At 46.9% G+C, this 24,421-nt stretch overlaps 5 protein-coding genes across 7 annotated transcripts; 3 read left to right on the top strand and 2 right to left on the bottom strand.

Moving 5' to 3' along the window:
• Positions 1-210: 210 nt before the first annotated feature.
• Positions 211-1,205, top strand: LOC127304468 (late embryogenesis abundant protein D-34). Its single transcript, XM_051335145.2, has 2 exons — positions 211-480; positions 578-1,205. Exons 1-2 carry the CDS (start codon positions 289-291, stop codon positions 1,004-1,006), a joined length of 621 nt encoding a protein of 206 aa, XP_051191105.1. The 5' UTR covers positions 211-288; the 3' UTR covers positions 1,007-1,205.
• Positions 1,206-5,850: 4,645 nt separating this feature from the next.
• Positions 5,851-10,326, bottom strand: LOC127298497 (rust resistance kinase Lr10). The gene is made up of 3 exons (XM_051328345.2): positions 9,510-10,326; positions 7,323-7,346; positions 5,851-7,138 (listed from the first exon to the last, which is right to left on the bottom strand). Exons 1-3 carry the CDS (start codon positions 10,324-10,326, stop codon positions 6,066-6,068), a joined length of 1,914 nt encoding a protein of 637 aa, XP_051184305.1. The 3' UTR covers positions 5,851-6,065.
• A 36-nt stretch (positions 10,327-10,362) lies between these two features.
• On the top strand, positions 10,363-13,980 carry LOC127298496 (LEAF RUST 10 DISEASE-RESISTANCE LOCUS RECEPTOR-LIKE PROTEIN KINASE-like 2.4). Its single transcript, XM_051328344.2, has 3 exons — positions 10,363-11,625; positions 11,749-11,912; positions 12,004-13,980. Exons 1-3 carry the CDS (start codon positions 10,838-10,840, stop codon positions 13,104-13,106), a joined length of 2,055 nt encoding a protein of 684 aa, XP_051184304.1. The 5' UTR covers positions 10,363-10,837; the 3' UTR covers positions 13,107-13,980.
• A 5,726-nt stretch (positions 13,981-19,706) lies between these two features.
• LOC139830997 (uncharacterized) lies at positions 19,707-24,421 on the bottom strand. Of its 3 annotated transcripts, XM_071819863.1 has the most exons (6): positions 23,867-24,421; positions 23,405-23,567; positions 22,026-22,113; positions 21,224-21,402; positions 20,845-20,923; positions 19,707-20,454 (listed from the first exon to the last, which is right to left on the bottom strand). In XM_071819863.1, exon 6 carries the CDS (start codon positions 20,366-20,368, stop codon positions 19,877-19,879), a length of 492 nt encoding a protein of 163 aa, XP_071675964.1. In that variant the 5' UTR covers positions 20,369-20,454; positions 20,845-20,923; positions 21,224-21,402; positions 22,026-22,113; positions 23,405-23,567; positions 23,867-24,421; the 3' UTR covers positions 19,707-19,876. The 3 variants fall into 3 exon arrangements, with proteins under 3 accessions (XP_071675964.1, XP_071675963.1, XP_071675965.1); XM_071819862.1 differs by lacking the exon at positions 22,026-22,113 and having other exon boundaries at positions 23,867-24,418; XM_071819864.1 differs by lacking the exons at positions 21,224-21,402; positions 22,026-22,113.
• On the top strand, positions 21,040-22,775 carry LOC139831470 (uncharacterized). Its single transcript, XM_071820750.1, has 2 exons — positions 21,040-21,073; positions 21,181-22,775. The coding sequence occupies exons 1-2, from the start codon at positions 21,040-21,042 to the stop codon at positions 22,773-22,775; spliced, it is 1,629 nt and encodes a 542-aa protein (XP_071676851.1).

Raw genomic sequence — 24,421 nt, 5'->3', positions numbered from 1 at the left:
CCGGCTCTGGATCGAGGCCTAAGCGGTGCGTATGTACCACCTGTCGCGCATTCAGAGGCGAAGGTGTCCATCTACTTCGCAGGTGTCGTTGCAGAGGAGCGCATGGCGTGGGGCTCGGTGCCAAACCTCGCCGCTCTACCACCCTCTCGTCTTCTTTATATTGGCTGCGGCGACGACCCAGGGAGAGCAGCTGAGAGTCTAAGACTAGCTATACGTTCTAGCATCAAGTTCACGTCTTGTCTTTGCCGGTGAGCCAGCTACGGCAGAACCGCAGATAGAGCGATCGCCATGAGCGACCAGGCACAGCCAGTCCGCCCCGGCGACGTGTACCCGCCCTATGCCGCCGGCCAGCAGGAGGCACGCCGCCAGCGCGACGAGGTCCTCGCTCGTGATCGGCAGCAGCATGATGACAGCCTCCGGGTCACCGAGACCGACCAGCACGATGGGAGGCGCGTCGTCACCGCCACAGCCGCCGGCCAGGTACACATAGGCACACATGGAACGTTCGAAGATCACCTTTTATGGCGTTTCATCATGTTCACATCGAACGTATGCGCGTGATCTCCGTGAATCGCAGGTGATGGCGCAGTTCACGGTGCCGGCACCGGGCCCGACCGGAGCCATCGGGAAGGCGACGGACGCGGTGACCATCGGCGAGGCGCTGCAGGCCGCGGCGGGTGACGCGCCCGTGGACCTGGCGGACGCGGCGGCGGTGCAGGCGGCCGAGACGCGCGCCACGGGGCTGGGCCGTGTCGTCCCGGGAGGCGTGGCAGCGGCGGCACAGAAGGCCGCCGAGACGAACATGAGGCTCGATGCCGGCGAGGAGAAGGTGCGGCTGAGGGAGGTGGTGGGCAGCGCCACGGGGGTGATGCCGGCGAACAAGGCGGTCACACGGGAGGACGCCCGGAAGGTGGCGGCCGCGGCGGAGAGGAACGCGAGGGGAAGAGGAGGGAGTGATGTGGCTGATTCGGTGGCCGCGGCCGCCGAGATGAACCAGGGAGTCTGACGAGGTAGACTAGCTTAGAGCATCTCTAGCACAGCAGAGCCCGTAAAAACGCGAACCGAAAAATCCGAGTTCAGTGCACCGAACTCATGTTTACGGGCCGAAAAATGGCAGGCGCAAAACAGAGTCTGTAACGAAAACTTAATGCAACATATACAACAATGTATCTTAATTAATCAAATAATCATCCAAATTATTATAACAGTTTTGGGAAAATTGAACAAATGTAAAATGTCTCAACCAAATTACAACAACTTCGGGAAAATTGGACAAATGCACAAATATCTCAACAATGATACATGTGACAAGCAAATGAATGGAATGGTAGGATCAAAGACGACAACCATGTCGCTGCCAGTGGTGCATCTTCAGATCATAGACGAGCTGGGCATGGGTAGTGGAATTCTCAATCTGACGATGTGCCTCAAGGAAAGGTTCAATGCGATCCGGATTACGTTGGGGTTCCACTCGGGTGCCAACATTATCATAGAAGCAGGGCAAGCTCAAGTCTCTTTCATCCTCGATGATCATGTTGTGAAGAATCACACAACATGTCATGATGTTGACAAGGGTTTTCTTGTCCCAAAATCTGGCTGGGCCACGAACAATGGCAAACCTTGCTTGCAAAACACCAAAAGCTCTCTTAATGTTCTTGCGAGCTGCTTCTTGAGCCTTGGCAAATTCAGCTTCTATTCTATCTTGGGGATCCTTGACAGACTTAACAAAAGTTGCCCAATCCGGATAGATGCCATCGGCTAGGTAATATCCCATTGTGTACTCATTGTTCATGACCTTGTAGTTGCAAGTGGGTGTTTTCCCATTTGCTAATTTAGCAAACAAAGGAGACCTTTGCAGGACGTTGATGTCATTGAGTGTCCCCGGCAAACCAAAAAAAACAGTGCCAAATCCACAAATCTTGTGATGCTACGGCCTCAAGGACAATGGTTGCATCTTTGCTCTTGCCATAGTACTGTCCATGCCATGCTTTTGGACAATTCTTCCATGTCCAATGCATACAATCGAGACTACCAAGCATGTCAGGCCAACCTCTTTTCTCATTTATCTCCATCAACCGTTTGGTGTCATCCTAGTTGGGAGCTCGGAGATACGTAGGCCCGTACAACTTGATAATCATGCGAGCAAACTTGCGGCCTGACTCCGTGGTAGTATCTTCGCCAATTCGAAGATACTCGTCGGTGTAATCCGCAGGGATGCCATACGCAATTACCCTCATGGCAGCAGAGATCTTTTGGAAAGCGCTAAAACCCATCACCCGGCGGCATTCCTCGTTGCTTGAAGTAATTCGAATGCAATTCGCAGTCCTTGACGATTCGCACGAACAAGCTACGCCGCATGCGATACCTCCTACGGAACAGATGGGTAGGATAGGTTGGTACCTCGGCGAAGTAGTCCTCCATCAGCTGCTCGTGACCGAGGAGGCGATTCCGCTGGATGTGGTTCCGGCCGAACACGGAGCCGCGCCTCCGATTCAGCAGCTTCGCGCGGTCCTCCAGGTCCTTGACGGCAAGGAGGAGCATGGTGGCCTCCAAGTCGTCATCCTGGAGCAGCTCGTCGAGGTCAGAATCGTTGGAGCTCGACGAATCCGACAGACCGAAATCGTCGCCCGAGCTCATCCTCGATTCCGACGGAGCGGCGGCGGCGGCGGTGGGGGCGGCAGCCGGAGTTGGGCGAGGAACAGCAGGCGGGGTGCGGGGCGACCGGCGCTACCTCCGGGTTGCGGGGCTCGGGCGAATTGGGTGGGGCGGCGGAGTGTGGTGGCGGCGCGGGGAGCGTGGGGGAAGGAGCGAGCGAGCGGTTGCGTCAGCTGAAACTTCAGCGTGCCCTAGATAGGGATCGAGCGTTCGGTTCGCTCGATCGACCCCTACAAATACAGGCCGTTTTGAGTTTACGGTCTCGGCCCGTAAATTTTTTTTCGGTTTTGCCCCTTTTACGGTCACTGATCGGCGCCGTTTTTCGCCCGAACCAGTAAAACGGCGGTTATTTTTTGGTTTTGGCCCGTTTACGGGCTCTGTTAGAGTTGCTCTTAGCTAGTGTAACACGTACGAGACCTTACGTTATACATATGCTCTTTCCTATCCGTGTCGTCGTTGTACGCTTTTTTTTTTTTTTTTGTAGAATGATGTCGTTGTTGTATGCACTTTTTTTTTGAGAAAGTTGTGTGCCCTTTTTACCATGAACATACACTGTCATGCATGTACGCGCTCTGTCGGCCGAGAGACAGCCAAGGTGGAAGTTTTCCTATGTGATGCTGTATTTATGCATGTTCCAAATGTGAACTATAGTATTTTTTCTTGTGGGAATGAAAATGAAAAATACGAGATACTTTTTCTAGAAATGATAGACTAATGGAAGTTTAACCTCTAAGGAAACGTTTTATGAGGCCTCTTGGATTAATTTCTTCCTTCTTAGTGGAAGAACAGGGCACTAGTTTCGAAGGTTAAGGGATTTCTAGTTTCGATAGTAACATAATATTGGATTTATTCCTTTTAAATTATCACTTTGTCATCATGATTCTTGGGAGGGGACATCGGGGACATCGGCATGAATTCACCGTTGATAACTTATTTGTGAAAATATATGTCTATTTATATCGCACATAAAAAATCTAGTCATACTTGTTAACATGGTGTGCATGGCTATCTTAGGGAAAGTTCCTTTTACATTATTTTTTCTACTAAAAACAGAAGGTTCTTTGAAGCTGACAAGCTGACATTACATAAGTACATTAGTTTGTAACACGGTGTGTCTAGTTTACGGTTGACCAACTCCGCACCATGAATGCTAAGTCGCCAAAGAACTCCCCGCATCCCAAACCCTAAGTTGATTGCGTTGTTTCAACGAGATCCGTCCGCCGCCGCTCCCAACCATAGTGGGTCAACCTGTTGCGTCAGAGGGGTGCCCTAATGGTGCAATGACATTCGAATAGGATTTGCCTTGCCGTCGTATTCCGAGCACCCTAGACAATAAAAGATGGGTCCGTTGTTCATTCTGGTCCATTCTAGCCCACTCAAGGAGCACAAGTGAAGGCTTGTGGGGAGCTCCTATACGCTGCTTCGAGCGTCATCCAAGGAGCTGCTGCTTCGAGCGTCATCCAAGGAGCACCTACTTATCGCTTTAGCTCTCATGGACCGCTCCAATGCGGCCAAAAAATTATAGGTACATTTATCCTTTTTCTTTGAAAAAATGTTTAATCTACAAAAAAATAGATTAAAAAATGTTAAAACTCGAAAAATGTTCAGATTTTAAAATTATTCAGATTCAAAAAATTTCAAACTCACATAATGTTCAGATTAAAAAATGTCCTGATTTATAAAATGTTTAAACTTAAAAATGTTTCAAATTCAAAAAAATGTTCACATTTTCCATAAAAAGAAACAGAAAACGAAAAACCAATGAAAACGAACGTAACCAGCAAAGAACCGAAGGGGAAAGGAAAAACCGATATACCAAAAAAACCACAAGGAATCTTCTCGATCCTTCCCAAAACCGAACTAGGAGCCCTCCATCGCTCCTTTACTGGGCTGTAGCCCAAATAGGGTTTTTCGTCACCTGTGAGTCGCGCCACCTATGAGCCAACTCATTAAACGGGCTTCATTGGTTTAAGCTAGTTCGTTACGTGACTGTATATTTCTTCTATGAAAGTTGATTTTGTACACTCACGTATAGATGTGGATATTTCTATCTTCGTCTATTGTGCTTTAAGATTTAGATAAAAAGAGAAGAGAGAAAAGAATCTTTTCATCTACTATGGTGGGCACGAATCACGAGCAATGAATGGATGGTGATGAAAACACATGGGTGCACAAAATTATTTTCGTTTTTCTATTTTTTAAAATCAAAAACATTTCTGTTTCTTCTATTTGAAATTTTTTAATATTTTGAAAATTTTAACCTTTGAAAACTGAAAAAATTTCAATCTGCATGTTCCTCAAGATCTTAACATTTTTATAGTATGAACATTTTTAGAAAATATAAACATTTTTCAAATTTACACCTTTTCCAAAATCTAAAAAACAGATCTGATTTTTTGAAAAGTATATCATAAAAATAAAGTAAAACGAAGAAATAAAAACCAGTGCAGAAAACCAGAAGAAGAATAACCATATCTAGAAAACCGAGCCGAAACCGTTAAAAAACAGAAGAGAGAAAAGTGATCGTGACCGAGAAATGGGCCTGGCGGTGTATAGTATTTCCGACGCTATAGCGGCCTTTTTTACATTGCCCGGCCTGTGAGAAATTGATCTTCTCATCTCACGAAAGCCCAATGTTAGCTTATAGAGTACTACAAAGCAATAAAATACGTCGGCGGTTTTTTGCTTCGGGGTCCCGTTTACCTGGCGGCGGCCGGCGAGCGCTTTCCCCGACGTGCTTCCGCACCGCCGGTTCCGGCTGCCGTCGCGCTTCCGCAGATACCGCTCGCATTCTCCGCCGACTAAGAAAGTTCCCCGTCTCCCCTAGAAGGCTAGAACCCCGCCTCTGGCCCTCATGTCTCACCGGAACGCCGTAATCCCTTGCTCTGGCGAGAACCTAATGCGAAAGCTACCTGCCATGGTAATCCCTTGCTTTCCTTTTGTATTTAGAATATGAATGCTGAGTCTGTAGTACCTGAGGAAGTTCAATCAATTGGGGTTGGCTTCAAGTACAAATGAATGGAGTGCCTGAGCTGCCTGCTTACAGGATCCTCTATTTTCTAAGCAGGCCGATCTGCCCGTCGTTCAATTGGAAACAGCTTAGTACAAAATTGAAAATCAGGATGGGAAAGGTGATACATCACGGCAATGAGAAGATAAGGCTATTCCACAGGTTCCCATCTCTCAGCTATTGCATTGCAAATCAAAATCCAGTGCCATATGTTTTTTTGATTCATAGCAATACATATGACGAGACCTATAAGCTACAGATCGGGTGGAGCATATAGTTGAGTTCGTAGTCAAACATTCAACAATGCTAATACAAGGAATTACATTATTACATCATAACATGCGAAGTAAGTTCCATCAACTGTGTAATACACCATTCATGGTGATATATTCTTCATGGTTTATGGCATAGGACGATTTGCAGACGAAACAAATGGTTTAGGAGGAACCTGCAGATTGTGCAAACTCCCGGTTAACATGTTTACCACCTTCGTCATCGACGGCCGACTCTTCGGGTTCCACTGGATACACCACAGTGCCACAATAGTCAGTTGTCTCACCTTTTCATTCTCTTCCGCTGTCATTTCCAAACTAAGCTCCAATTCCTGCCCAGCAATAACTTTCTCATAGATCCACTCCGGAAGGTATACCTCGTTCTGGTCCTCAACACTTGGGTCTGAGTTCCTCCTTCCACTCACCATTTCCAACACCAACATGCCAAAACTGTACACATCTGACTTGTACGATACCCCTCCAAAGTTCCGAGAGTATAGCTCTGGTGCGATGTAGCCCATTGTGCCTCTTGCTGCAGTTAATGTAACGATGCTTTGGTCCCTCGCGCACAACTTTGCAAGGCCAAAGTCTGAAATCTTAGGAGCAAAGTTGTAGTCCAGCAAGATGTTGTGTGGCTTGATGTCAAAATGGAGAATGCGCTGGTTGCACCCTTGGTGTAGGTATTCCATTCCTCGGGCTATGCCTAAAGCAATATCTAGCATTTTATTGGGCGATAGGAGTTGCCGAGAAGTATTAGAAACATGAGAGAATATGTATTTTTCCAGTGACTCGTTAGGCATGAATTCGTAAATAAGAGCCCGCCTCATTCCTTCAGAGCAAAAACCCAAGAGGTGAACAATATTTGTATGGTGGATTAATCCAATGGTTGCAACCTCATTGATGAATTCTTCTCCTTCTCCTGTAGTATTCTCTAACATCTTGATTGCCATGGGGACTCCATTTGGTAGTTCACCTTTGTACACACTTCCGAATCCTCCTTGCCCTACTTTCGCCTTAAACTGCTTTGCCATCTTTTTGACTTCAGAGAAAGTGTATCTTGTGGGTTTTGATGTGTCATATGTCTTGAGAAACATTTCGACCTTCAAATGTACCTCTTCGTTATATCTTGTCTTCAGCGAAAGATAAACTGCAGTGGCCACCATCAACAAAATAACGACTAATGTGCCCACTGATGATGTAGCTGAACAAAAGAGAATCAATAATCAGAAATTTTCATTGTGATTGAAAGCCTTGGCTCAGTGTTTGTGACTGGGATAGGAGGGTATTAGAGTCAGAGTAGTCAGAATAAGAATTTGTGCTAATTGATAGCCTAATATTTCATTCTTCTTCTTTTGAGGTACAAAAAAATTGGGCTGGAGCAGTACCTGCAATGATTTTGATGCGTGAACCTGCAATCATCAACAAGAGAATTAGATTTGATGGATGGTTGAGTAACAAAAAGAATTACACTTCTTGAAATATGATATGGAACCAACAAGTTCTTCAGTATTGTCTACTGTCTCTCCAATACATTCCCATGTGAGATATGATAAGGTTTCCTTGTTGGAATGGTCGAGTTTTGAGTTTTGAGGAAAAACATGTACAAACTATTATGCGTTCTTTTTTCGAAATGGGGGATATATCACCCCAGCTTCTGCATCCAAATGATGCACACGGCTTTTTTGTTAGATTATTCACAAAACCAAGAACAATACAAAAGATCAACCTTGAAGCCACCTCACTAAACCTACAGTGGGATGAAGGGGGTGACAATACACCAACTCACACCATCCAAAAAATCAAATGCCTTCCCAAATCGCCAAATAGCAGGTGAGAAGCACATCCAGTCGAGCAGACTCTCGGCGCACGCCAACGCACACACCACAGAAGTTGCTACCGCCGTCTTCCTCGACTCCATCTTCAAGAGACATTCTCGCACTAACCTTGCAAGACCTGTCGTCGATGCCACCATGACGCCAGACGGCTCCACCATCCTGCACGCATACATCATCCCGCATCCGTCGTCGATACCCTGCAGCACCATGCCACTGATACTCAGCACCGACAATGTGGTACATGAATACCACTCCACCAACATCCGCCAACATCCAGCAGATGCTCCAAAAACGATGCCCCAAGAGGTAGAACGACGCAGGTAGCGACGCCATCATCCGATCCGGGAGACCCAGATCTAGGGTTTCCCCCGGAGCAGCACGAGTGAGTAGATGCAGGTTGCGACGGCGATGCCTTCAAGAAGGTAACGACGCGTAATGTCGCCATCGCCCGCCACGACCGGGGTCGGAGCACGATTTTCACCGGCAGCCGCACATCTCCAACTCGCCGAGTGGAGTGACGAGACAAGCAAAGATGATGCCTTCGACAAGGTAACGATGCCAAGCGACGCCGCCATCGTCCGCCAAGCCCGAGAGCGAAGCACGGTTTTCACCGGCTGCCCCGTCACCCGAAACTCGTCGTCGACTGGATCTTCACCGCCGGAGATCTGTGTGGATCCCAAGATCCCCCCAGGTCCCAACGAGGCCGTCCACCTCCGGGGAGGAGGTCGCCGCCGCCATGCCCGGGGCCGCCGCCCCGGCTTCCATGTGACGCGGACGTAGTATCCCGTCGTGCGGAGGAGAAGGCGCAGCAGCCGGCCGCCTCCAGGCCCCAAGGCCAAGATCCGGCCACCACCGCCGCCGCCTCGCCTTTCGGCCGCCGACGCCGCGCATCACCACCACCAGAAGGATCAAGAGCGCCGCCCCCACCCCCCATGATTGCGCCCATCTGCAACCCCTGCCGCCGCCATGCCGCGCGGGCTTTGCCCGGCGACACCTCCGGCGGCGGCGGCGATGGGAGGGAGGGGCTGGCGGAGGCTGGAGGGCGGGGCTGGAGGGACTCCCGGAACCTAGTTTGAAGAAGCATGTCCGGCGACACCTCCGGCGGTGGCGGCGAGGGGAGGGAGGGGCTGGCGGAGGCTGGAGGGCCGGGCTGGAAGGACTCCCCGGAGTGGCGCGGCGCCGCCACCCCGGGGAGGGTTAGTTTTGTTTGATTACTCAGTATGCTGGAACCTAGTTTGAAGAAGCATATGCGTTTAGTAATAGAAATCTTTGTCGCATCTTATTGAACACGCTCTGTATCTGAGAGCATACAGCAAAATTTTGCCTCTTTCATATTGATGAGCAGGGAAGAAATTCTCACTTAAAGAGAAGATAAGAAATTCTTTATAGACATGGATGCTACTCAAGATCCTATTACAGAATGAAATGTCGCTAACAGCCAACTGTTCTATGAGTATGCATCAACTAGCAGCAAGCTTTTTCCTGGTCCTATTTATGCAAGCTTTATAAATGTCGCTGAAATGCCTATGCAAAAAAGGCTAGCTGCTCATATGATATGATGCTATTGTGCAAGACAAAGATGGCAGTAAATTTTGTGATACTTCATACACATAGAATTGTAAAATGAAGAAAATTCAAACTAAAAAACAACAAAAAATATTTTGAGCATATATCTAATTAACTACCCATTACAGAATTTTAAATTATAACTGGTTTTGTCCCGTTCGAAATTATTACCGTGGGGGTTAGCTATGCAGAAAGTGTCGTTCCTTTGTGAGTTGAATGCGCAGCGTTTGCCAATTTCTTCACATTGTCCACAACCACAGTTACGTGGCTCCTGGCAGAGCTTTCCATTGTGCTGAAGGAAATCTATTGTCCAGCTGACCGTGGTCTCAGCAAAACTGAGGATTCTTTCTGCACTTTCCTTAAAGGAAAATAGTCCTTGGGGTATCGGGAAGACACCATCAGAGACGACCTTGCAGTCCGATGTAAGAACAGTCATGGGCATGATTGAATGCACCAAGTACGAGAGATGACTTGTGTTGCTAAGGCAAGGGATTGGGCCAACAATTAAATCATCAGAAGAGGTCACCTGGAAATCCAAAAATTGAATATTTCGTGTGACCTCTCTTGAACAGGATATTATGCTTGCTGCTTGGTAGTTGTACATTGCACAAGAATCGTCAGTAGTAGAACCAAAAAAGCTTGTTGTTTTGATCTTCTGAAGAGGGCATGGAGAGAAGAAGTCTACAAGCGGGGTTATCTTCATAACCTGAAGCTTGTAATCTATCGAAGTCACTTGACATGGGCCAAGATGTGGGTGATCTAGGATGGTGTGTTCTTCTGCAGAGCATGACAATTGCATGCATGGAGCACCGCATGCGATATTGCTGGATTCAAGCCTGAAGGGAAACCTTATCTCTGGGCCATGTTTGTGGCACCATGACGGCGGACAATATCTGAAGAAATCTTCATCTTCCCAAGCTGTGGCTATGTAGATTCCAGCTTTGAGAAGAAGAAAGAGCAATACAGCTGCGGCAAAAAGGTTAGTCATCGTTTGTGTAAAGTAATGTAGACAAAAAATGAAGATGAAGATGAAGATGAAGCTAGAGAAGGAAGCTGCTCCCTATTATGAATTGCTGTAATAAATAGACGGGGCCAGCCATTTATTCATTATTGTTGCCTGACAATACAAGTTGTGTTTGTCATGAATTTTATATCGATTTTGCCAATAATGACAGCTGTGCCTGAGGACGACTTCCATCCAGTTGTGAAAGAAATCCCCTGCCTTCATTTTGTACTTATTGTGATTGCAGTACTGCCCTATCGCATCAGTCATCAACATTAAATAGCTACTTACAAGGAACCCTTTCCGTGTGGAAAGGGGTGCAGCGTGGAAAACTTGGGTGCGTCAATGTTGAATGGAACAGACTCGGACACTTCCACAAACGAAGACTTGATACACTAGACTTGCCATCAAAAAAGGAAAGGAAAGGAAAGAAAGTGAGCTATGTCACTACCATACATACAGAGACGCTCGTCTCTGCTAACAAATAAGAAAGCCAATGGAGTGTTGCATCCGCAGAACCTTCATGCCAAACTCTGGAACATTACATAGTTTTAGCATGTTGAAAGCCTTTATGATCTCTCTTGTTGCAGGCCTTGCAACAAATGTTGAGGCAAGCGCGTGCCCTCCTTTCTCTTGCGGTGATCTCAGAAATATATCATATCCTTTCCGTCATCTAGGTGATCCACTTGGATGTGGTGCCGAATCATGCGAGCTGAATTGCAGTGGTCGCAGAGCTACAATTCATATCAACACAGCGACATACTTTGTGACTGAAATCAACTATGCTGATTCTTCCATCAACTATTATCATGGTTCTTCCTTGAACTATGATGATTCTTCTTTTCAGGTTGTCGACACCACTTTAGACATTCTTAGCAATTGCCCTTATCCCCTACCTAGGTGGAACTATTTCCCCATTCTACCCCGATCAATCAATCCTTATGGTCGCATCGATTTTGATACTAATCAATTTTTCTGGGCATGCTTCGTTAATTGTTCTCGAGCAATAACGAATAATAGTTGGTACCTCCCTGTTACTTGCCTGAGTGCGAGCAATTCGTATGTTTATGTCCGTACTGGCATCTTTTGTAGCGTTGGTAGTCTTGAACCCACTTGTGGATACTTGGCCATGATTCCCTTAGATGATTTTTTGGAGCAGAATGTAAGTTATGGAGAAATCGTGGAAGTGATGCGAAAAGGATTTCCTATTCGCTTCCCTAGTAGGGTCTTTGATGAGCAGACATTTTCTGGGATTATGAGGACATGCTTAAATGAATCGAGCAGGTGAGCTTGCACTCTCGGTCCTGTAGAGGCGGTCCTATTTAATTTTGATTTTTTGAATTTACAGAGCCAACAGTGTTACTGTATTTGATCATCTCATTTTCTGTAAAATAATGTGACTTGCAGATACTTCCAACAGCAAATATCTATGGCAGGTATGTTGAACAAGAGTCGTGCTTTTGTACGGAGTGAGATACAGTTCTTAGAGTGCCTATACGAACAGCAAATAAAGTTATTCGGGGTTGCAGTAGCCTTAGTATCTGTAGTTGATGTCATCAAGTACATTATAGGTATGTGAAACTATCTACTTCTAGTCACCATGGGTACAACATTCTATTTATGTCCTATATCCTAATTGTGTCTGCTAATTCTTGCGTGCAGCACTTGCCTTGTTATTCAGGCTCATTGTGCCTATGGTAGTGTGGGCATTCCTTGCCCACAAATTCTGGCAAACAAAGATATCCATTGATGCTGTAGAGAAGTTTCTCCAAATGCAACATGCTCTCGGTCCAAAGAGGTATGCCTACAGCGACATCACTGCGATCACAGGCCATTTCAGAGACAAACTAGGGCAAGGCGGCTATGGCTCCGTGTACAAGGGTGTGCTGCTGCCAGGCCATGTCCATGTTGCCATCAAGATGCTAGAGGGAAGTACCAACTGCAACGGAGAAGATTTCATCAGCGAGGTCTCCACCATCGGCAGGATCCACCACGTCAATGTGGTCCGCCTTGTGGGGTTTTGCTCGGATGAGATGAGGAGGGCGCTGATTTACGAGTACATGCCTCGAGGTTCTCTCGACAAGTACATCTTTTCGGCTGAGAAGATTTTTTCCTGGGACAAGCTCAGTGAGATCGCTGTGGGCATTGCGAGGGGTATCAACTACCTGCATCAGGGTTGCGACATGCAGATTCTCCACTTTGACATCAAACCCCACAACATCCTTCTTGATAGCAATTTTGTCCCCAAAGTTGCTGATTTCGGTCTTGCCAAACTTTACCCAAGGGACAATAGTTTTGTGCCATCGAACGCCCTACGTGGAACTGTTGGGTACATAGCTCCTGAGATGATATCACGGAGCTTTGGTGTCATATCGAGCAAGTCCGATGTTTATAGCTTTGGGATGCTGCTGCTAGAGATGGCAGGAGGAAGAAGGAATGCTGACCCGTATGCAGCAAACTCAAGCCAATCCTACTACCCGTCATGGGTTTATGACAGGCTAACAGAACAAGAAGTAGGTGAGATATCTCTTGTTGACGACATGCATGAGTTGGAGAAGAAGCTGTGCATCGTTGGACTATGGTGCATTCAGATGAGGTCTGATGATAGGCCGACGATGAGTGAGGTGATAGAGATGCTTGAAGGTGGCGTTGCTGGCTTGCAAATGCCCTCTAGGCCATTTTTCTGTGACGAAGGACACACACATGTTGAGGATTCTTACCATTTGGCATCCGAGCTGACCCCAATCTCTGAAGATGATGAGTGAAAAAAATATATATCCCTGTGTACTACATGCGGTGCTGCACTTAGCTTCTGAGAAGCTGAAGTTATGGTCGTAGTTCTACCAATTATGAAATATAAGTGTTTCGGGCTCCTGCGAACTTTCATGCGGAAACATGTAATAGCTAGCAGTCCCTCCTGCTGCTATGTACATTATAAAGGGCTAGAATGTAATAAGGCATGCATGGTCTCGGAACTACAGGCAATGTCCAGTTTCCTGCTATCAACGTCCACTGTAAAATTTTGTACTGTCACTCTGTCAGATCTTTCAGCCTGTTAAGCATATATGCCACAAGGTTTTATACCATTTCAACAGTTACACGGTCTCTAGCTCTGAGACCATTTATAAAGCATGGCCAATGCCTATTTCGAGAGACATTGCCTTTATAGTGGGCAGCAGTCATAATCATGGAGAAATTCATAGTTTCCAACTGCAGAATGCTACTCTGCTGCCGTGTATGCCACGAGGTTCTGTGCCATCTCGACTGTTATACTCAGGCTCCTGGAGGCTCCTTGCCGTCCGGTCCTGTACCATCAGCAATGAATGGCCCAAGTAGTGGGCAGCAGTGGCGACCTCAGTCCCAGGGCAAAGAGTTTCTGCCTCTGCGTTCCAGGCTGTACAACATTCGTACGAGTGACTTAGTCGAAAATAAATGACCTTGCACCACAGGGAATGCTGCTCTGGTGCCGTGCTCTATGATCACTGATTTCAAGTCACAGCTGAGAGAACACACAGAAATATAAGTTCAGATGGTACTTGGGGCTGAAACTCTCAAGCCTCGTGAGAGGAGCTGCCAAGCACAACCATGTAAAAAAGGGGAGACAAGATACAACGGAATCTGACTTCAAATGATACTTGGGGAAGCTGGAATTCCCTTGATTAGGTACTCAAAAGCATCTAGCTACATTACTACCGGTGAGATTTTTCTTCAGGTATAAGACATTAACACTGCCGACCACACTGATGCAACGCGACAGACCCAGTGAGAACAGCAGCAGTCATCCCTTCACCTGGAGAAACGAACTCATTATCTTGAGAAAAAAAAAAGCTCTGTAACACAAATCATCTGAGCCCATATCTCTTAGGAATTATGACGAAAACAAAATGAACCCTTGAAGCATTTTGACACTATAATTTGTTGAGGTGGGGGAGTTCAATACCTGCAAAAGATGTAGTATGTAATAAACTAATAAAAATTAAAGTACTAAATTTTTAGGGCTTCTCCCACCAGAGCTCTGAAGCTGGTTTCTGCACAAAGCTGAAGCCAAAAGAAAGGGATTAATGCCGAGATAAATGACTCCAACCAAGGGAAAGGGCTAAAATCTATGCTTGCACCCGGAAGAATTTGACATGAGAGGAACTTAAGGGTTTTCAAAAACGTCTACAAACCCATCCAGCCGATTGATCAAATTAAAGCAGAGGCCAAGCTCTGGGTAGTTGCTAGCAATGGTCGTTTCACCTTACCAGCTGGATAAACGATTAGACTTCTAGCCTTTTAGTTTCTTTTTCTTTTTTTTTTTGGTCGGGGTCGTGTTCGTCCCTCTTCTTAATCTTTGTATTGTGCTCATGTACTTGGCCTTTCTGTGGCCCTCTTTCATCTTCTTAATATACATGCAGTTCTCCTGTATGGTTCTAAAAAAAGGGAAAGCTCTAGGCAACTGAGTTACTCATTTAACATTTGATTTGGCACCGCTGAAGAGCAAAGACATTAAAAAAAAACTATGGCTACAAGTTCGTTTACTCATTGGCCATTCGACACTTGCTTCGGTATCTCTGAAGTGTTAGTATCTACATTGAATGATAACATGAAACAATACATGTATAAGTCCATCTATCTAGCAAAAGGACAACAGCTAACTAAGCTTCAGTTGTTACTACCTCCGTTCTTATTTAATTGACACGATGTCAAGGCTAGTTAGTAGAGATTGTACGTATATCCTGCGTCAATTAAACACGAACGGAAGGAGTACTTGCTAGTGATTACTTAGGAAGAACGATAAAGGTACTGGAGCAACCATGTACAAGCCACAAATGGATTGATTTACTACAAATGAAATGAAAACAAATAAAAAACATAAGAGCTAAGGATGAGCAATCACCTTGTGTGCAGAAACTTGTGAAAGGAAAATAGAAATTTGACCTGATGGGTTCCACAGAGTTTTCTGGATTGCACTGACATAAGCTGAAGGGTGTAAGAACTAGTGTCTTCATGTAAAACAATTACACCACTATCCTCATCGTACCCCGATATTTCAGCCTGTCTCACTTCTCCTTCAGTCTGAGGATCATTCTGACGCCCTCCTCACTCGCGTGGATTGGGGATGAAGGCGCGGGCTGTGGCAGCGAGGCACTCCAGTTGCATCCTCCCTCGCCTGGATCGGGGGATGCATTGGCGCGCTACGGTCTCGAGGAGGAGAGCAGCGGCATGCTCGGTGAGGGAGGGCCTCTCGGGCCAGTGGCTTCGCGATTGTGGCCCCGATATGAGTGTCGAGGCTCTCCCAGAGTTTTTCCTTCTCTGGCAGAGGCTGGCCAACTTCCACTTGGACCCCGAGCGAGAGGATTTACCTCTGTGGAGATGGTCGCCTGACGGTTGCTACTCCGCCAAGTCGGCGTATGGAGCCTTCTTCGCGGGACAGGTGAGGGCTCCTATCTCCGATGAGATTTGGCTCTCCCGGGCTCCCTACAGTTGTAAGTTCTTTGCGTGGCTCGCCGCAAAGAACCGTTGTTGGACGGCGGATAGACTTCAGAGACGTGGCCTGCCTCGCCCACCGGCCTGTCCGTTGTGCCACCAGGAGCTAGAGTCACTGCAGCAACTGCTCCTTGGCTGCGTGGTGTCGCGGGAGGTCTGGTTTTGGGCCCTTCGCTGTTGGGGCAAGGAGGACTGGCTCCCAGCGGCGGACACCGAGCTTCTGGAGTGGTGGTCTTCACGTACCTGCCCGACGGCCCATAGGCGGGACATGTGGACCGCGATCATCCTAGTGTTCTGGTGTATTTGGAGGCACCGGAACGATGTGGTCTTCAACGGCGTGGCGGCTTCGCAGTTCACCATTAGAGACAGAATTAGTCTGGAGTTTGATAGGTGGCGGTTGGCCAAGCTCTTCCGTGGCACCCTTTTTGTTTTTCTTGATCCTAGTCTTCTCCCGTGGCAGCTAGGAGAGTAGGCGTGCGTGGGGAGCTGCTCCCCCTTGTGGGCAGCATCAACTTTGCCTTCTTTAGCTTTCTTCTATGCGATTGATACACCTTTCCATGGTGTATCCTCGAAAAAAGAGAGGCGGGTTTTCAGTCTCGTCGGACTCCTACAGACTTCGCTAAATTCGACAACAATATTCTTCATAGCATCTCCCTTCAGTTTAGATTGTTGAAGGAGGACAAGTGCTACATTACTGCTAATATTGGCCAGGTTCTCTCTTTGTATTGTGTCTTGATGTATGATACATCCAAAGGTTTTAAAAGTTACATGGTAGTGCCATCGCTTTCCTGTGTTTGGTACAAACTTTCTGTAATGTGTCGTTTCCTGTGATATATTGTAATGCCCTTGCTTTGTTATCCAAAGCAATGTGTAATTTAGATTTGTATTAATATCTATGCTTAGGGAAACCATGAAGACAAGGTTGATCTCTACATTGAGCAAATAATGTATGTTTCAGTTCTGTAATGATCATTGTATCTCTGAACTTAATCAAGATATAAGGCCATATGATATTTCCTATATCCATGTTTCCCCTATTTACTTATACCAAATTGTTGTCATTTTTTAAGGTTTCTGATTCAACTAATAATGTTGTAGTTCGTCTAAATTGTATGTCGGCTAGCTGAGAGATGGTGTAGCGATTTAGCTATAAATGTGACGTTAACAAAAAAAAATCTCTAAAAGCCTAAACATGATATACATGGCAGCTGCATAGATGAAAAAACTTGAAAGTATATCACGTCGGTCACGCAATGTCATAACAAAATGTAGGCGGCGCAGCGAAGCGCGCATATTCATCTAGTATCTTGTGACTTGTGTAAAACACTATATGTCTCTCTTGGCTCTTTAAACTGATTAACATGTTTGTCTTTTATTTCTTTGTAGTTATCAAAATATGTGCTAATTCAATAATTTATGATTATTTTGATTTATTTATCTAAATATGATGATTTGGCTGCCACATGTGCAACAAAGCTCCACCACCCCGACATAAACTTGAGGGATGTGACTAGAATCTTGCACAGAGGTGAAGGTTAAAAAGGTGAAGAAATAAATAAAAAAAAAGGATTACCACTAGGAAGTTTGTAGCTAAACTTATTCAAAATGACAAAAGTTTCCTGAGCAGCTTCATTGGCTATCTTGTGTGACTTGAGCAGGCTCACATGATCAACATAAATAACGAGGTTTTTACGGAAGACAGCCTGCCATTTCCTAAGCATGGTTCTCCCATATCTGTGCTTGAGTTCATCGTCTTCCCTGGCTTCAGCCAATAAACATTCTCCAACCAGCTAGAAGGAAATCCACAGGTGTTAAGTATGTTATCAATTAACCCTTCCCCATCTACAGTGCCGAAGGGCGATTTGTGAGCGACCAAGGAGATCCACCTCGCCGCCGCCGAATCGGCGGTTGCCTCGCCCTCCGTCGGCCGCTCCGGCGGCGGGAGGATGGGGGAACCCCGATTCGCGGCGTGTACATAGTGTAGGATGTCTTAGGTGTCCAGCCGGCGGCGTCGGGGAGGAGGTGGCGCGGCCGGTGTTGCTTTTGCAGGTGGTGGTCTTCCTCTTCGTCGGCGGCGCTCCGCGGAGTTCTGCTGTCGATCCGCCATCTCTACCGCGTCCGCAGCTCTACGGAGCTGCCGTGAGCGCTTTCCCCTTGCTGGCGTCCGTGGGATGGCGGAGCCGGTTTCCGAAGATCTCGTGGAAGAGGATGTTGCGAGACTTCCCGTCCGCTAGGGGACTGCTTCTGATCCAAAGCGTCAAGGGAAGCAGATGCGGCGGCGCGCCACCGACAGCTCCGTGTCGCCGGCGTGGTCGAGGTGCAGGAGGGTCTTGTTGTAATTTTCTTATCTTCTGTGTTCCTTTCTGTAACTTTGCCGGATAATATCAGTCTCTTTTACTCGCAAAAAAAAAGTATGTTATCAATTGCATTTTGACACCAACTATCGGCACAACATTCATCAAACCAATCCACTTTCCCTTCTGAATGTCAACTGTTACTGCCAAGGCCACACAAAAAAAAAACACCATGATGCAGTTGAACGCTGAATTTTTGAGTCCAGAAAATTCAAATTCAGCTCAGAGAGCTTTTTTCTGTTAAAGGATCCTGGCATTAAAAGAAACATATGGTAGTACAAAGCACATTAACAAAAAAAATTACAACAAAATCTTTGAGATGTCTTTCGTCTTCAACCTTCAAACTGGCGTCGACAGCGCACCGCCACTACAGCTCCTCCCTGAGCCGGCCTAACGTTGTTAGTTGTGGACGAGAAGTCGCCAAACAGGTCTAGAACACCACATCCGTCTAGGAGACGAAGAGGAAGAAGTAACCACCGATGAAGCTCCTTGACGATCCAGAGATTTCCACAACCACTGCGAGCTTCTCAACGTCACCGCTGAGATGGGGCTGAAACCGGGGAGACATTATTGAACGAGGTACCGCCGCCGCTACATGAGCACGCCCCAACAAACCTTAACCCTAACACCAGAAAATGAAGCCCTCCCGCCATCGAGGACCGAGATCCATCATGCCTCCATAGCCCGAAGACCACAGAGACGGGGCAGATCGATGGTGGTGTTGACGGGAGCTCTAGGGACGAAGGGGTACCCACAGCTGCTCCTGAGTCTAGAGAGCTTTTGAACACAACGGTTGTATTTTTAAATTTTGTTGCCAAAAAAAACTGTTGAGGTCCACCCTTAGAGGACGCAGTTAGAAACGGGTGTGTCATGAACACTGCACCACACGGTCTCCCCTAATCCATTTAGTTGGGGCTCTTCGCAGACGTTGTTTGAGAGATACGACTTGAAATGCTCTAAACCTTTTTTTTCCTTCCATGGATGAAATTAATAGCTTTGCGCCATGACTGAGCTAGCAAGTTGGATAACGATGTGGTTGTATAAACTATAAATCCGGCCGCTGTATTTGTCAGCAATCGATCTGTCGTACCGAGACCAGATAGCTATGAAAGAAACCGGTGGTTCCAAGATTCCTCTCGCGTACGTACGTTTCTAGACCAGATTTTGCTTGACAGTGAAGCACGCCCCGCCGGCGGGGTGTCACATGTTGCTACTACGTTACAACATACTTATCCGTCCCACCAAAATTATCTTAGAAACGTGATGACACGCAAAAATTATCTTAGATTTGTCAAAATTATCTTTAATTAGTACTCATCCGCCCCACCAAAACTATCTTAGATTTATCAAAATTTAAATGTATTTAGACACTATCTAGTGAGTGGATATGTTTTGATAAATCTAAACAATCTTGATGGAAAGGAGGGAGCAGTCATGTTTTTCTAAGGCACCAAAATGTACAGTAGAAACTGATAGGTAGATAATTATATCTCCTTTTGTTTGCAAAAGATATGAATATACTCCCTCCGTCCCGAAAAAAGCTGCGCGGGGGAGAAATATTTTGAACTGTTGACCATTTTACAGAAAAACCCTTTACACTTTGAAATCAGTCCAACAAACTCCCCACAATCAGATCACGGAAACAACGCACGCAATCAGCGGCCGCGCGCGTGATCCGGCCACGATCCGGCCGCGATCCGCGCCGCACGAGCTCACCGGCACCCCTGCACGAGCTCGCCGGAGCCATGCAAGAGCTCGCCGGAGCCCTCCACTAGCTCGCCGGCGCCCTCCACGAGCTCGCCGGAGCCCTCCACTAGCTCGCCGGCGCCCTCCACGAGCTCGCCGGCGCCCTCCACGAGCTCGCCGGCGCCCTCCACGAGCTCGCCGGCGCCCTCCACCAGCCGCCGCAAGCAGCTCCACCTCCGGCGGCCGTCCGCCGCTCTTCTCGCCGTCGGAGGGGCCGCCGTCCGCCGCGACCACGCGCAGGGCCCGCTGTGAGCAGCTCCATCTCCAGCCGCCGCTCCGCCCACCGTCTGAGGGGCCGCCGCGACGCCCACCGTCTGAGGTGCCGCCGTGAGCAGCTCCACCTCCGGCCGTCGTCCGCTGCTGCGGTCGCCGTCGCAGGGCCGCCGTCGCAGGGTCCTCCGTGCGCTCGCTGTCGCTTCAACGAACGTGGAGGCCATAGTTCTCCACCTCCTCGCCATCCGCCGCTCTTAGCCGAGTGCGTCGCCAAAAGAGGAAGGCAGGAGCTGCTGCAACTCCAGTCAATTTGTCGGGGAAGGAAAGGTACCTACAATTCCCACCAAACATGGAATTAGCTATCATGCAGGGGTGATTAATTTCCTTATTTCATAGAGCAAATATTGGCAAGCAAATTTGAGTAATATCATGCAAATTTGGGTGATTACTTTCCTTATGTACAGACTCAGTAATGAGTGATTATTTTCCTTATGTACAGACTCAATAATGGGTGATTACTTTCCTTATGTACAGACTCGGTAATGTACAGACTCAACAAATTTATGTACAGGCTCAGTAAAAGCAAATGTACAGTAACATTTAACTCATGCAAATTTGGGTGATTATAGTTTCCTTATTTACCTCATGTTGTTTCACAGAAATATATGGCAAGCAATCCCAGTGATATCATGAAATTTGGGTAATCATAGTTTCCCATTACCTGACATACTCAGTCCATTAGTTTTGGTCATCAGTTTTGGTCTTGTGTGCTGGTCCACATGGCCACCTTACCTGGCAACCTGTACAACAATTCAATTTAAGCTAAAAGCAACTGTAACAGTTCACATGTCTCAATTATGTAGAGTTGCTGATAATGCACAGTGCATTTGCATATCCATAACAAGAACATAAGAAAATGATAAGCATAGTTGTAACTTCAAGGACAACAGGTACTGAAATGCCATTTCGTTCAGAGAATGATTATCTGCTAAAGTTAATGTGACCAGAATTTTATTTGCTAAAATGAAATTGCAAATTTAAACTGGCCTGTTTGCAGATAATAACATATCAATAAGGCTGTATCTGCCTGAACTCATTACTTATCAGCTGCTCCTCGCAGGTCTGTCTTTCAGTTGCTCCTCGCCGGTCTACCTTTCAGCTGCTCCTCGCCGGTCTACCTTTCAGCTGATCAGCAAGTTCACTATGGTGCTCCCAGACCTCAACAACGCCCCACTTGACCTCAACTACACTCCGCTTGACGAAGATGATGTCCACATACCTGCAGTAGAAGAGGAGATGTTGGTAGATCAAGATGAAGAAACCAATATGGAAGGAGCAACTAGTAACAACAGACACCCAAACCTAACAAATGAGCAAAGATGGGGGCTTTACTTTGCTTTAGAAGTAATCAAACAGAGAGATGGAAAAGTTGACAAGACAGACAAGCAGCTTGTTGCATGCCTATTGAAGACAAGCCTACGAACTGTCGAAACGATATGGAAACAAGCAAATGACCAGATTAAGGAAGGTCTAGAAGTTGATGTGTCGAGCAGAAAGACGGGCAATGTTGGTCGTAAGAGAAAGGACCTCGACCTCGAGAGGATTTTGACGGTCCCTCTTAACAAGAGAAAAACAATTCGATCACTATCCAGGGCCCTTGGTGTTTGTCCCTCCACATTACACAGAAGGTTCCAGTGGGGTCAGGTGAAGCGTGTCACTAACACTTTAAAGCCGTTGCTAACGGCAGCAAACATTATTCAGAGACTGAAATTTTGCGTCAGTATGCTGGATGAGAATGACAACGAGTTCACAACTTCTATGCCGTCATTCAAAGAAATGGATGACATAGTTCACATAGACGAAAAGTGGTTCCACATGACAAAAAAGAAAAACAGCTACTACCTGCTCCCCGGAGAGCCTCCACCCTTGCGTGCCGTCCAGAACAAGAACTGTATCGGTAAAGTGATGTTTCTCACTGCAGTAGCCAAGCCTAGATATGAAGGGGGAGTTGTCACTTTTGATGGCAAAATCGGCACGTGGGCTTTTGTGACGGAAACCCCAGCGGTTAAAAAGAGCAAAAACAGACCAAAAGGGACAATGATAGTGCAACCATTGAAAGTCACTCGAGAGGTTATGCGGAACTATATGTGCAACCTAGTGATACCTGCTATACAGGACAAGTGGCCAGACGAGGATGTAGGAAGAACAATTTACATACAGCAAGACAACGCGAAACCTCACATCCTACCTCATGATGAGGTTTTCCGACAGGCCGTAGCACAGACAGATCTGGACATTAGATTGTTGCAGCAACCTCCTAATAGTCCAGACATGAATGTGCTCGACTTATGTTTCTTTCCATCTTTGCAGTCCCTCACTGATACTAGAGCACCTACAAGTATCCGGGAACTGATAGAGGATGTGCAACAAGAGTACGAGAACTACAAGGTCAACATGTTATATCGAAGCTTCTTGACACTCCAGGCATGTATGAGAGAGGTCATGAAAGCAGGAGGGGGAATAAAATACGAGCCCCCGCACTTGCATAAGGAACTGAAGGAGAGAGAAGGAAGGCTACCAATCGCTCTATCAATCACATCCGAGCTACTTGTAAAAACTAAAGAGCTTATAGAAAAAGGAGAGGCAAATTAGAAAGAGTATGAGTGGAATAGGAGTGTTATTGTGTTCATATGGATATTGTAGAGAAAGGAAGAGTAATGCTACTGTAGAGAAATGAGTATTGTTTTTATGTTGTAATTATGCCTAGTTATAAGGAGAAACTTCGGCTCTGTTGCTTCAAGTACTGTCATGAGGAGCTAGTGGGTTAATTTCCTAACTCTGTTCGTTATAAAGCTAATTCTTGTCAGGCTTCTTGAATTAACTTGATAACTATCCTGCCAATTTCTTGCATTAGTATAGAAGAGAATGTTATAACGTGCAATACCAGTTCAAGCAAATTAGCTCTAATTCAGTTTAAAGGGAAGATTGAGATATGCGGATAGCAGCTAACAAGCAAATGGACGATACTGAAAATGGGATTATAAACTGTAACTACCAGCTTGACAGTTAACCCTTGGTTTAAATTTGGTTTCTCGGCATGCTTGGGCAGGTTAGGTGCCGCTTAAAGAACATAATGCCTAGGCACCTAAGTTAATAATGTGGTTAAAAAAAGAGCGGGAGTTTTTTGTGTTCTAACCCTTAGCCGACATATAGAGTTTTACAAAAGAGAAAAACATAATCTCGCAGGCATCTGATAAACAGTACTCGAGCAGATGGTTTACCCAGAATGAGTCCCAGAATGAGTCCTCGAGCGAGCCACCTTCTGGACCTTCCCTTCACCGTCGGCGGCCACTTGATGTCGACAGAGCCGTCCAGGTTGTACTCACAGAGCTTCTGAAGCTCTCTTTTTTTTTGGCAAGAACCGTGTTCTCCCGATCTGCTGACCTGTAGACGCAATTGCTTAGAAAATAAACATCGAATTTTCCATAGATCAATATCTATCAGGACATCAAGTGGGAATGAATCAGAATAGTAGACCATCAGCTAGCACAAGCTTAATCAGTAATAACAAGGTGACACAAGGCAAACCATAAGATATGTGCCTTGAGGTACCCAAACTGTTCTGAATCATATGACAAACAATATACTCCAGCTTCAAAAGCAGAGGCGTTTTTCAGAAATATTTAGGCAAGCACGAGCTTAATGCAGCACGGGGAATGTCGCGAGAGACGAGACGCACGCACCTGGTGGAGGCAGGGAGTCGGTTGCCTCGCCGGAGGAGGACGCGCCGTGCGCCGAGCGGAGAAAGAAATCCCCTTCCCTTGCGTCGGCAGCTCTCCGCTCTATCTATCCGTGGCCCTGCAGCAGCGCGCGGCGGCGCAGCCTGGGAAACCAGATCATACGATTCGCGGCGGCGGCACATCGTGGGCAGACCGTCGCAGCGGCGGCGCAGCTTGGCACTGGCGCAGCGTGGGCAGACCGTCGCGGCGGCCGGGCAGCAGCGGAAGGAAGACGGGTTCTCATCGCCTCGCCGCTGACCACAAAGAATCGATTTTGGATCCAAAAATTGATCCTTGCCAGAGCATGGGCTAGGGTTTGTGGCCGGGCTGCCGGATAAAGCTTCCATGCCATGGGATCGACAGAGGAGGAAGAAGGGTTTCCGGAGCGCTGGTCGGGTGGCGTCGGGAGCGCGGCGGAATCGGCCAGCACCGGCGACGGGGCGGAATCGGGATTGGGGATCGGTGGTCGCGGACAAATGTTCTCAGGTGAAAAAGCGCGAGGGGGTTTTCGCAAAAACG

The sequence above is a fragment of the Lolium perenne genome, chromosome 5 (assembly GCF_019359855.2).
Source record: "Lolium perenne isolate Kyuss_39 chromosome 5, Kyuss_2.0, whole genome shotgun sequence".
NCBI classification, from domain to species: domain Eukaryota; kingdom Viridiplantae; phylum Streptophyta; class Magnoliopsida; order Poales; family Poaceae; genus Lolium; species Lolium perenne.
This window is presented reverse-complemented; position numbering and strand designations above follow the sequence as displayed.

What these genes read in the sequence shown, in the direction of transcription:
- LOC127304468 (XM_051335145.2), top strand. Translation starts at nt 289, where the DNA reads ATGAGCGACCAGGCACAGCCAGTCCGCCCCGGCGACGTGTACCCGCCC. An exon ending in CCGCCACAGCCGCCGGCCAG is followed by an intron (nt 481 to 577) that starts GTACACATAGGC and finishes CGTGAATCGCAG; the next exon opens with GTGATGGCGCAGTTCACGGT.
- LOC127298497 (XM_051328345.2), bottom strand. Translation starts at nt 10,326, where the DNA reads ATGACTAACCTTTTTGCCGCAGCTGTATTGCTCTTTCTTCTTCTCAAA. An exon ending in CTGCATAGCTAACCCCCACG is followed by an intron (nt 7,347 to 9,509) that starts GTAATAATTTCG and finishes TGATGATTGCAG; the next exon opens with GTTCACGCATCAAAATCATT. An exon ending in ACGCATCAAAATCATTGCAG is followed by an intron (nt 7,139 to 7,322) that starts GTACTGCTCCAG and finishes TCTTTTGTTCAG; the next exon opens with CTACATCATCAGTGGGCACA.
- LOC127298496 (XM_051328344.2), top strand. Translation starts at nt 10,838, where the DNA reads ATGGAGTGTTGCATCCGCAGAACCTTCATGCCAAACTCTGGAACATTA. An exon ending in TGCTTAAATGAATCGAGCAG is followed by an intron (nt 11,626 to 11,748) that starts GTGAGCTTGCAC and finishes TGTGACTTGCAG; the next exon opens with ATACTTCCAACAGCAAATAT. An exon ending in TGTCATCAAGTACATTATAG is followed by an intron (nt 11,913 to 12,003) that starts GTATGTGAAACT and finishes TCTTGCGTGCAG; the next exon opens with CACTTGCCTTGTTATTCAGG.
- LOC139830997 (XM_071819863.1), bottom strand. Translation starts at nt 20,368, where the DNA reads ATGGCGAGGAGGTGGAGAACTATGGCCTCCACGTTCGTTGAAGCGACA.
- LOC139831470 (XM_071820750.1), top strand. Translation starts at nt 21,040, where the DNA reads ATGATAAGCATAGTTGTAACTTCAAGGACAACAG. An exon ending in TGTAACTTCAAGGACAACAG is followed by an intron (nt 21,074 to 21,180) that starts GTACTGAAATGC and finishes GCCTGTTTGCAG; the next exon opens with ATAATAACATATCAATAAGG.